General features: G+C 40.7%; 1 protein-coding gene across 1 annotated transcript in view; it reads left to right on the top strand.

Annotated features, from left to right (window-relative positions):
* IFT81 (intraflagellar transport 81) overlaps nt 1-13234 on the top strand; it is a 1042527-nt gene that overhangs the window by 268273 nt on the left and 761020 nt on the right. Inside the window, exon 9 of the mRNA XM_086943010.1 lies at nt 11654-11817. Coding sequence (XP_086799136.1) covers nt 11654-11817 — 164 coding nt within the window. The remainder of the gene's footprint in view (nt 1-11653; nt 11818-13234) is intronic.

Consider the following 13234-nt stretch of genomic DNA (forward strand, 5'->3'; position numbering starts at 1 on the left):
ATTCCGCCTTTTATAGCCTGGGCCAAGAGAGTCCAAAGTGGACCAGAAGGTTCTGGAACCCCTCAATGCAACCCTATGGCCCCAGGCTATGAGGTGATTTGGACAGGCCACCATTTTGTGTTTCCTACTCTCCCTCCATTTTTAGAGGAACCCTTGCGCCACATGGTTAATTAGTAATCATGGGCGTCCAGAGACCTAGAGTCAACACCAAAAATATGTAGTGGATACACAAAAAAAACCAGAAGGCAAAAAGAGGATAAAAAACTTAGGAGGGACCACCCAAAGGGCTGACAGGTCTAACACTCTTCTTTCTATATTTTCTTCTATCTTCTCTTTAATTCTAAATATGTTTTATTCTCTCTTTAGCCCTTGTCTCCATAGACCATGTGAATGGCAACTGAAACTTTCTCTTGACTGGTCTTGGCCATTAGCAGCACCAGTCACCTTTCTTTGACCACTGTGCTTTTGGATGTTCCCCAGTACCAGAATCCTACCATCCTGGGGCCCCCTGGAACCGGAGAAGTCCCCTACGATCACAGAACAAAGAAGTTAGTGGAATGTGGCCATCCTATCCCTGCAGCTTGTTGTCAATTCTTGTTGGACCGAACATCAGTCTGCATGGATTTGATGGGTTTTAACTGCTTTAGGGCAGACCATGATCCATTAACGTCCACCACACTACCTTCACTGTGCGATTGATTTAAACAGGTTGTCCCCATACTGGAAAAGTAACACCAGTAACATATTGTTTTCCAAATTCAAAGTCGGGACATGAGGGAAATGCTTCCCATGAGTCAGGAGTTCAATTTTGTATTTGTTTTGCTGTATTGCAGCAGCTCGCTGTGCTAGCCAACATTACTTAACAAAACAAAAGGGGAAGTGAGCCACTTATGGAATCTGAGGAGATCCACAAATTTCCTGCCCCACAGCGTTTCTAGACTTCTCTAGATAATAATAGTACCGCACTTGTTTAACGGGGCTATTGCTCGTGACAGAAAAGGCTTCCTAAGCCTCCTAAGACACAAGGAAATATACATATTTTACCTTACAAATTGATCCTTCTGGCTATGTAGGTAGCTGTGGTATATATACTAGGGCTCAGTTGACACCAAAGGAATCCTGCCACGCCTTGACATTTCTGAAAACAAGGCACTTAGAGTAGTCTTGGGTGGTGGGACTTGCATGGATCCCAATATCTCTTCTTACCCAGAATGCCCTGCAAACACCAAACTTTGGCTAAATCAGAGATTCTCCTCATATTTCTGTTAAGGAAAATTCCTGAATCTGTGATCCATTAAATTCCTACCACCCAGCATTCCGACACTTTTCCCAACAAAAACATTATTTCAAATGATCACCAAGTATTATGCATTTACAACAGTTATTACATAGGACCCCATACCAGCAATTTATTTGCTATGACGATAAATTAGTTTAAGATAAAGCAGAATTTCAAAGGAGTTAATACATTTTAGAAAGCAAATTCATACTACGCATATCTTAAATTACAATGTATAAAAATCAGGAAAATGTTAATCGATATTCTGTAGGGTTATAGAGAGACGTTATTTAAATGCTTTGAGCCTCAGATGCCCTGATTGCGGTTCCCACCATCTTAAACCATTTTTGACAGATAGTCTGTCATGACAGTACTTTGTAGCATGGCAGGCTATATTGAGTCATTTCAGACTCACACTACTGCTAGTTAGGGTTTTTGCTGCCCTCTGTAGCAGGCTCTATAAGCTAACTATCAGGCTCCTGCACACCGAATAAAGATTTCTAGAGAAGATGCATTATTTCACCAGGGCATTTTTCACAACAGGTCAGTGCCCCTAGAAAGGCTATAGGCTTGAGCAATGTCAGTTAGATGTAAGTCATACCTGACTTGTGATGACTCTGACCCAGCAGAATAAAGTAATCAGACCACAATGCCATATTGGAATCTGAAGATTACCTGATTAGGCATTGCTTCTGAAAGACTGGCAGGTTTAGATAGTGACACCTCTTATGTATCTGGCAAAGGAAAGAGCATGAAAGTTGCCAGCTAAATGTCCTGTACTGGTGTGCAATCTTTTCACACAACAAATTCATATTTTAGATACCATTTGTGAAAGGTAACATAGAGTTCGGCTAATGCCCATTGAATTCTTGGCCTCTCAGGTGTGACTTTGTACTAGTGCCACCTTTCACATCAGCTCCTCACTCACAACAGATTACCGTCCCTCAGGTTTTCATCATATCCACTCTATTCTTCAAACTCTACCTCAGCCCCTCACCAAACCTGATTAAATCATTCAACTTCACCTGTTACAATTATGCAAATGAAACCCAAATCATTAAAATTGTCCTGGAAGACCTCTACAATTTAAAACTGGATGACTGCATTTGGGCCATTAACACATGGATGACGATTACCTATATAAAGTTAAATACCGCAAAGACAGAGATTATAACTAGCGGACAATAACAAAAATATGAGCCTAATGCCATCTGGCCTAAGGAACATGAGGCCCCTACAGCAATATTAAAAGAAGTCAGAAATGTTGAGGTAACCATGAATTCAGACTTATGTTTGATTCCACATGTTAACAACACCAATAAGAGTGCCTTCTACACAATTAAAACATTATGTTGCACCCTTTCGTACTCTGGACACCAACAGAAACAGCCTGCAATCCATCCTCGCACTCATAAACTACAAGCTGGATTATGCCAGCAGTCTATACCTTGGCACACCCGCATTAATCATACACCAAATAAAACTCATCCAAAATGCTGCTTCAAACTTCTTCACTGCATTCACCCAAGAGAACACATGACTCCAGGCTTGCAGTCACTCCATAGCTACCTATAGATACAAGAGCAATAATCAAGACACTTTGCATTGTCCGCAGAACCTCAAAGGAAAAGGTTCACTATACCTACAAGCTAAACTCAAGCTATACAAACAAACCAGGACACTGCTCTCCAGACTTTCACCTATTATCATCATTCAACTTTACCATAAGAAGTCTGTAAGAGGCACTGCCACTGTGTCGTAATTGCTATACTAATGCAATACAATACAATATTTATCATTTGCGGATCACAAAGATTTGTTTTGATCCTATGAAAATCTTTGTTTCCATCACACTTCAGAATCAAAAAACAAAATGTGCTTCATTTATGCTTCCATAACTCCTGATATATGTTGAAATATTTGTACAGTTCATTTACAGGTATTTATATATTTTGTGTAATAGAACCAAATTGACATTCTACAGTATTTCTTTTCTCACTCTCTGTATGGAGGGCCACTCAAATGATCCCATTCTGTGGCATTTTCAACATAATTATTATTTTGTTGCATTTGACATATAATCTGTAGATTTTCATTTTTAAAATCTTGTTTCTACCTCAAACAGATCACAAATTACAAAAGATGCTGCAACACGTACTGCTGTGCAGTGGAAGGTCCTTCGCAAAGGTTACTGGTCACTTTTCAGTTAGTTATAGCTGCATTTGTATGTGGAGCTGGTGGTAATGAAGTGAAACCTTTGCCCAGACAGTGCAAACGTGTAAAAATGACAATGTAAGGAAATAATGCTATCACAAAATGTGCTGCATTAAGCCGCATAATTTGTGTTTTCTTGCTACTTAATTTAGTCAACCTTGCTACATAATTTTGGCCTCCTCTGCTACATAATTCCAATGATGCTGCCTGTACCTCCGCAAGATTGTCACTTTGTTCACTTTACAAAATCCTTGCACTTCATTGTCAGAGAAAGAAAAATAAAGAACATCTCCACATTTTAATGAATAAGCTGAAATTTGGCAGAAGACAAAACCGGACATTTAAACCTTTGAACAAGCAGCAAATGTTACAAGATGAAAGATACATCGTTATTGCTCTTGCATCTTCTAAACTCCAGCATGTTAAACTGAGTTCTCGATAAATGCTGTGCCAGCTGCCTAGATCATTTGGGGGGCCAAATATTAATATGCGCCGGCCTCTGCCCTCAAATGCGCTCCTCCGCTATGGCCCTGGCAATAGGGCTACATGTATGAGGTTTTGGTGTAGACTCTTATTCCAGTAGGGATCCGGGGTAGAGTGGAGGGGAGAGGGGATATTGTTATTTGAGCCTTGATGTAATACTTTTTCACCTGGAGATCCAGAACCGTCCTGCTCCCTCGGTTGCCAGCCTGGCGTCTCTTCGCTAGTTTGCAGGACTCCTTAGGGCTCATCTCCAAGCCCAAACCTTTTCACTGTCTATATGACCCTGCTTGGTAACATCATTAGATCTTATGGATTGAAAAATTTTCCTATACTAACAATACTCAGCTGATCATATCTACATTTTACATTACATTTCCGTAACCCAAACTAAATTCAACTCTTGCATGCTCTAGGTCTCTGACTGTATGCAAACCAACTGCCAAAAGCTGAACAGCGATACAACTGAAGTAATCCGATTCAGCAAATCTACAGCCTATTGAGCAGACGGCTGATGGCCTGTTGAGTTGGGTGATACTTTACTGCCCATCAGCTCTCCTAGAAACTTAGAGTACATGCCGTTACGTAGACCAGTACCTAAAAGCTATTCCATTGACAGAGGGATGCAATATTACATTTGATAATGCTATCTCCGGCTACGAAACAGTTAGAAATGTCATTATTAGACTCTTGATAATTAATCTTTATTAAAAGCACAATTCACCTGTGAAGTTGGATTTTAATAATTATTACGGAAAAGTTACCTTTTACTCTCTCAAAGCCTCAAGGCGAATTTGTATTAGCCTCGAACTGCAGCCCTGAATAAGGTATGAAAACAATGACTTGATTTTGGTGAGGCGTTTCTCTTTGCGTTTCTATTCCTCTGGCAGGATGACTATTTAGACCCAGGAACTTAATTAACTTCAAAAGGGCCTCCCCCGTCAGCCGCTCCTTTGTTCCCCCAGTCAGCCAGTCTCCTATCCCTGTGGGGGGAGAGCTGCCCCTAAAAGTGGTTTGTAGTGACTGCAGAGGAGGCGTTGCCCATTTTCCTTGCCACATTTCTGATGTGGGCACTCAGGCTCTGCACTAGGGGAGAAGGTATTTACCATCTTGAGTTCAGGCAAAGAGGGGCACTGTGGGATTGTTGCAGTAGGGCTTGCAGGAAATGCCGCAGAAGTGAATAGGGCAAGTCCTGGAAACTTTTACCCCATTGGTTATGTAGGAGCCTGGAGTCTGAAACCTGAGAAGAGCCCCAAATGACTGGATCTGCTCTCTTGTACGTAGGACACATAAGTAGACTCCAAGTGTTATAAAGCTGACCTCCTGGTACAGCAAGAGGGACACAACAAGAAGCCTTTCCTGCAACTACCTATCTGACAATTTTTAACAGGACCTACCATGCACCCTGCTTCTGATCTCTGCTGGAGTGCGTCCTGACCCACCCAAATGCTGTTCATGAAGTAATAGGACTTGTGGCTGTCTAAATTTCTCCTACCACCTCTAAAAACCTTGAATTTAGAAACTTTTTGGCTTCATAGAAGTCCAGAAGACTGAGACAAACCTGCCAAGCTGATCTAACGGGGTATTGACACCATGGGCTAGAGATTCGAGTATCTCCTGCTCAGAACTTTTCCGCAACAGCACATCTGATTAAGCAGAACTTCACAGAGAAGGTATCTGGCCTTCTGGAGACCTCTTTGGCTACATACAGCCTTGCTCCACTGGAAGAATCCAGCTCCAAAAAAGTGACTGAGTGCGAGCTAAGAAATCTAGGCTGGGTGAAGACACCAAAAGTATCTGGCTGGCGAAGGACCTCAGTTAGGCACAAAATTAAAATTTCTCCTGCTCAGAACTTTCTTGCCAAAAACCTTCTGCTTCAATGGGACCACTTCCGATGGCTATCCAACCTCATGGAGCCCTCTAGCTGCTTTGCCCCATTGAATATTTTTGACTTCCATTCTTTAAACTAAATCCCAAGTTAACTCTCGACTGGGTTGAACCTGGTATCTGTATCAGACCCCAGCTCCATCGTGGTCAGCCTCAAATCATGGCTAGGACCTTGCCTCCCTCAACCAGTTGACCGCAGTTGGTCCAAAACTCTGTTGTTGCAATTTCCATATAAAAGTTATACAATTACCATATGTTCATGTCTCCAGTTCTCCTTATTTGACTTTTGTAATGTTGGTGTCATTTAATTTATTAAAATGTAATCTATTTTTCAAATTGGTCTGTGAACTTACTTTTGTTACTATATTCCCTCTACACATCAAGGTGATTAATGAGCTGGGTGTCAGTAGTGAACATCATAAAGTAGTAGCCAAACTATATCATTAACTAAACCAGGGGAGCCACTTACATATTGAACAGTGTGGGACTCATCTTAGGTTTCAGACACAGTTGAGGCAACTCTGACTGCTTGTGATTTATTGCTTGGATAAGAGATTAACCATTCCCAAACTGAGCCTTTGACACCAACTCCATTATACCGCTCCTCATGGAAAATAATGTCAAACCTCCAGAAAGATCCAATAGGATCAGGACTGCATAGCTGCCTAGATCCAATATCCAATGCAATTGTTCAACATCTTATACAAGTCCTGCCTCTGTACTCTAGGATCCTCTGAAAGATTACATAGGATAGTGAATTTGACTCAAGGAATCAGGAAAGAGCTTTGTTAGTGTGTTTTGCGTGCATTTTGATTGGAACTGTCGGCAGTGAAATTGAGCGATAGTTAACTGGAGTGTTCGTGACAGCCAATTTTTTATTTTTTTTGTAAGATATGACCACCCGGCATGCATCAAGCTAAGTAGGGCCACAGCTGAGGAAATAGAGACATTGGATATCGATACGTTAGCAGGAGCAAGCTTTTGAAAGCCTAAATGAATAAAGCGGGCAGGGTAACCTTCTTGTGGTGATCTGAGTTGAATAGAAAGTGAGCATGGTTTGAGACTGCGATCAGAGACTGGGGCTGCAAATTTGGAATATTCAGTTTGTACAAATAGACAGTTAGTACAAATGGAAAGGATCGCGCCCTCTTTGAACTTTTACAATTAGATAATTCGATATTTTGGGGCAGAGTCACCAAAACATTTAAAGAAGGCGCAAATGAGTATTCCTGTACTACTTTTTGTACTCATAAATGCTTTTGTCAAGTGCCCAAGAGTTTACAAATAAGATGAGCAAAATCAAACAAAAAGTAAGTAGAACGTTTTGATGTACTGTTAACTAACTTAAAATCCTCAGATCATTCATGGGGCATGATTTTCAACTAAACTGAGTTGTTTTAATTCATTGTAAGAAAACCTTTAGCGGAATACCAGTAATGATAAAATCCAGGTACTCCTAACAAGTCAACCAATTAAGAAAAAATATACTCAACATTTGTTACCTTTGAACCTGCAAACTACCATTGATTAAAGTCAACGCAAGGAAAACGTTAGTTCAGTAGGGATTCTACATCTATGGTGTTAAAAAAACCTACTATAGTGTAATTTTCTTAGAAATTCGTGGTGATTAATAGCTAGAGCAATAAAGACGAGCCTCCCATAAACTGTGAATCCAATTCTATTACTCTGTTCGTCAATAATGTGGGTATTATTACGCTTTTGGAGCACCAAATGGCTTCCTCTTAAATGTTTATTTGGTTAAGATTGCTAAAAATATTATTTGGGCATCCATCCAAAACTCCAAGGCTTCTTATCTTATATCTGTGTTTCCGTAAACCAGAGTGCCTGTGTTTACAATTAAACAGCAAACTTTTTAGTTTGTGATGGAAAAAAAATCAGTACACATTTCCTCTAGATTCACGAGCCTGGGAATTTTGAATAATGCATAATTAATTGCAAAACATGTTCCGTTGTGTCTGTTGAAGCTTCCTAAATGTATAGTCTAGTGAATATTTAAGCATCTCTTGAACATTTTTATTTTATTTTAACAGTATGTGACTGACATTTGCACTTAGGCTGGCAATCACGTTTATTAGTGTCAATACTTTTAACTAATAAAAAAAAAGGGTTGAGACATAGGAACGGACCATATGAGTCTCAAGATGCCGGCCCCTAGCCATAAAGGTTTATGCAAATTAAGAACTATTACAGACGGCAAAAGGTAGTTGGTTAGTCAAATTCAAATCAGCATCAATAATGCATCAAATACAAGCCAGTTGGGAGAGGTAATAACTTAAGAACCGCCTTCAAAGGAAGTGAATAGCCAGAATCAAAATAGTTCAGCAAGAAGACTAGCATGAATCTGCTCAGCTTACAAATCAAGGAAAGTCTAAGTATAAATAAGTAGCTGGTGCAATGTTGACTGAAAGTTTGCTGGGTTCCTGCTGACCAGATCCCTAGCCCCTGTGTTCTTCCTGTAAACTGTACGATTGTTCCACAATTAACAACCCTTTAGGATCCATGCAAGCCCGTGGTAAATTGTACCCCTGGTACCTAGGACATTGGACCTAAAGTGGGTCCCTAAGGGCTGTAGCACAAATTGTGCCATCCTAAGGGACCCCTCAACAAGCACATGCAAACTGCTACTGTAGCCTACATTTCTTGGTTTAGAGAAAACAGAAGAGTCAACATGGCACACATCCCTGTGTAACACTTCAAAGGTAGGAGCGTAATCACACCCCAATCACGGATGCACAGCTTGATCCTTGATACCTAAACAAAGATGCCACAAGTTTGTTAATTTTTCTCCAATTTATTATTCCATGTAATCCAAGCACTTTTACGAATTCATTTCTTGTTCTCTTGTCCCATGAAAGACGCTTATGCTTTCACTGTATTCTAAATGCAGCAGACATGCCAATCCAGGCCTTATTCTGAAGCTCGAAGTGTACATAAGGTATCCACAATAGTTGATCTTTATAACCCAATGCATTTCGGGCCTATCCTGGCCCTTTCGTCAGGGGTTCTCTACAAATTCAAAACATCCATATTAGATTGTATATTTAAAGTACCCATACATTTCAAATATTATATTTGATATAAAAAAAAATTTGACTTATATTGCAGCTCACCCCATAATCGTTTTCCCGCCAGATACGTGGCCACATATTACCACTGAATAAATCCCCTGGCGGACCGCTCACTAGCTGTTTAGCCTTCCCTTGTGTAATCCCCACTTCCACCTTGTGGATCCCCCACAGATCGCTTACCATGAGCTCGGGATGATCTCCTCTCCCAATCTACTTGTTGTCCATTATCCCATCTAACTCGTACCTTCAAGCTCTGTTGGTGTTGTCACCTTTCCGACATGATCTTCACCACCCAAATACACAGTTCTCTAGTCGCTCCATCTTTTAAACTCCTGTGCCATAAACCCACCCCTTTGTGTCACCTGTTAACAATCAACTTCCACAAGCTCTTTGTCCTACAAGTCCAATCATTCACTACGTTTATCAGCCATCTGAGCCCCTCTAGAATGATTTTCCAAATCATATTCATTACGCAATTGCACTTCCTGTAATATCAGCTTTAGTTTTCCTCCGATGCCTCGCTTCAATAATCGTTGCCCTTGTACGTGTGATCACCACCTTCCCAAGGTGTGCTCACCCTATGGGATTATGGCCTCTCTACTCACTGTACCTTTCAAACACTCCACCCCTCCACACCGTCCGTTAACAGTAACTATCACCTCCTTTTATCCTACGGTCCCTTAATGCACCTCATTTATCTTTACTTTATGATCAATGTAGTGTTTACTAAACCATTTTCATTGCATTACCTCTAAACCTATTCCCACAACCTTCCTGGGTTTCTAACTAGAATGGCCCGCCCACCCTCAGATATCATATGTGACGTCGATTATACACTGTCTCCCATTTCATTTTCAAACATAAGCTGCTAATAAAAACATGCTTTGTAAATTGCACACTCAATATTAAATAAAACATGAATATAACCACAATCATCCATCATGTGCTTAGAAGCAGTAATTAGTCAGATCCCGCTAATTAGGATAAAATGTTGTTTCCATTGTCTCTCATGTAATAATGAGATTAAGATCCATGCAAGCCCATAGTAAACTGTACCCCTGGTACCTAGGACATTGGACCTAAAGAGGGTCCCTAAGGGCTGCAGCATGAATTGTGCCATCCTAAGGGACCCCTCACCAAGCACTTTCAAATTGCAATTGTAGCCTACATTTCTTTGTGCAAAGAAAAGAGAAGAGTCAACATGGCGCACATCCCTGTGGGCCGTGCCTGCCTATACTACTTCTGATATAGGTAAGTCAACCCTACAGCAGTCCTTACAGCCCTATCCCAGGGTGCACTAAACCCATGTGAGGGCATAGCTGCTTGAGTGGCTTTGTCCCGGTGATATCTAAGTTCAGCCTTAGATATTGCCAGTGCACTGGGAAGCCATAACGATTATATGGGCTGAACACTCGTCATTACAAGTTCCCCCGCTACATGATGGCTTCACTGTACCCCGAGGTGTTTGATGCCAAACACCTCAAATTAATAAACCCACACTGATGAAAATGCTGAATCTATTAAAAAATGCACACAGAGGGAACCTTAGAGGTGCCCCATGGAAACCTACTGACTACTAGTTTGTTGACTGACTAGTCTCTACCAGCTAGGCACCATAGACAGGTTTCTGACTTCTTGAGGTGAGAGCCTTAGCTCTTGGAGAACAGGAACCAAGCCTGCTTTGGGTGGAGGTATTCACACTTCCTCCAAGCTGGATGGACCTTCCAGGACGGGAAGTTTCAAAGGGCTATTGCCTTTGTTATTCGACCCGGGCCTCTACAGATAGTAGAGTTGCCACCCCCTGTTCTGACTCGACTTTTTGGTGGCAAGACAGGTGGGAAAATTGGTTTGATTAAGAGGTGTGCCCCCATAAAGGCTGGCAAGCTGATTTGGACTCCAGTTTTTAGAATCCTCCATGTTGTTTTGGACAGAATTAGCAATCTGGGGTCAGTGTTATGCACATTTCCCATAACAGCATATAGAAAGTGTGGACACCCTAAAGGTAAGTGGCCATTGCCTACTACCTTTCACACACATAATGCCCCAAAATTGAGTATTTAGGTGGCACCCCTGAACCCAAGAACTTAGATTTGACTAATCAGAATAAGGACGGAGAAGGGTCGCTGACTGGCCAGAACAGCAGCAGTACTTTGTACATTGGCACGCAACCCTGCTGTCCTCAGCCCTCTCTTGACAGTCGTGACAGAGTGACTCGTCCTGCGAGCTGGAGAACTACCAAAACCTTGAGTAGCTTGTCAGAACTTCAACAAACACGAAAGTCTCTGTTGGAGTACAGGAGCTTTCACCTTGCAGCTCCTCAGACCCAACCGACGACACAGACAACCAGGAAAAGGTACGGGTGCTCTGGAAGGTCGGATCTGTCTATCCACCATGTGTGAAGACCCCAGGACCAACTGGAGCCATCCAACAACAACCCTCGGGTTACCAGACGGCCTGCACAAAACACTGACTGTGAGTGTCCAGTACGTATTATCACTGCACCAGGACCAAGCAGCCATTTCCATGCTCCATTTTAATACATTTGCGTTATCCTTTCTGTTGCTACAGTTGTACAGCAACTTAAGAACCCTCCTGAAAGCATTGCTATGAAATATACCTGTATCCAGTGTCTGTAAACCTTGTAAAACCTAGATACCATATGTGTTCAATGTTGTACCAATCATTTATATAATGTTTTCTATAGGCTTGATGAAAAGGCTGGAAGAGGAGATAAAGTTTAATTCTTACATGGTGACTGAGAAACTTCCCAAAGAGTTGGAGAGCAAAAAGCAAGCCTTGCATTTTCTACAGAAAGTTGTAACAGAACCAGCAATGGGCCAGTCTGAGCTCAACGAACTTGAAGTAAAGGTACGTTTCAGTACACGAAATCCCTTTTTTTATTTTTTTTTATTATTTTTATTAACATGAGTTCATTCATCATTAACCAAAGACAAATATAAAGTAATATAATAAACATTGGTAATACAGGTTCTTCAAAACCAACATCAGTGGGTAAAATGCAACAAAAGAATAATAATACAAGATACAAAATAACATGGGATACGAAACAGAAAAAAACAAAGCCAAGCTTTACATAAAAGTTCAACAGATTGTTTTCATCTTACAGAGTGATTGAATCCCCCTAGCTTCAGCAAGTAAAAACTCCATATTATGTATATCTTTAACCATACCCCACCATTCCATCACAGCTGGTGGTGATTTTGAGATCCAAGCCCGGGCTGTGGTTAATCTAGCGCAGGCCAGTAATATAGTTATTAAGTCCTTCTGTTTAGAGTCCCAGTTTTATCCCCCTATTAAAACATCCGATACTGTGAACGAAATATGTCTATCTAATTTTAGTGATACAACTTTAGCCACCCCTTGCCAGAATTCTCCCAGCATAGGGCAAAAGAAAACCATGTGTTGAACATCAGCTGCCAACAGATCACATTTTGGGCATTTGGTCCGATCACTAGTAATCAAATTTGATACCCACTTGGATATTCGCTCTGGAGTATAATATAGAAAACAAATAGTTCTATATAGCTGTAATCTTAAATTATATGAATGTACCACTTTACATATACCGCTAAGTGCAGATGAAATCGTATTGATATATTATATCCCATTTTCTGGCTCTACCGTAAAGCTAACCTTCCACAATCACTTTCTTTATGAGAGTTAAAGCTTTTATAGCCAATGCTAACCATCGATTTATTCTCCCTTTTATATTGCATTCCCATAGATTAGAATCCAGTATTACCATAAGCTTCAATTTTCGTACAAGATAATCACGTATCTGGTAATACTTCCATCGCATACTCTCTATCAAGTCATATATAAGCTTCAGTCTCTCAAATGTTAAGAATCCATTGGAGTTATATAAATCTCCTAAATTTACAATGCCCAGGTTAGCCCATTGTTTCCATCCCGCCTCATGAAATATTCCCGGGAGTGCTGGGTTATCCCATAAAGGGAATTTAGGATGGTAGATTGATATTTTGTATTTATTTAGGATAGCTCGCCAAATAAATATAGTATCACGTACAGTCTTAAATTTGACCCGTTTGTAATAGTTGGGGTCATTGACTCTGTATAGAAACATCTTGGTTTCTTCTCCTAGCGTAAATACATAATAAAAAAGATTATTACCTGGATTTATTAGGCTACGTACCCGACCCAGAAATGTTGACCAAAAGTAAAGTTTAAAATCAGGGAAGTCGAGACCTCCTTGACTGAATGGAAGTTTTAATAAATCAATTACACACCGTGCTTTTTTGTACCC

The sequence above is a fragment of the Lissotriton vulgaris genome, chromosome 11, assembly GCF_964263255.1.
Source record: "Lissotriton vulgaris chromosome 11, aLisVul1.2, whole genome shotgun sequence".
NCBI classification, from domain to species: domain Eukaryota; kingdom Metazoa; phylum Chordata; class Amphibia; order Caudata; family Salamandridae; genus Lissotriton; species Lissotriton vulgaris.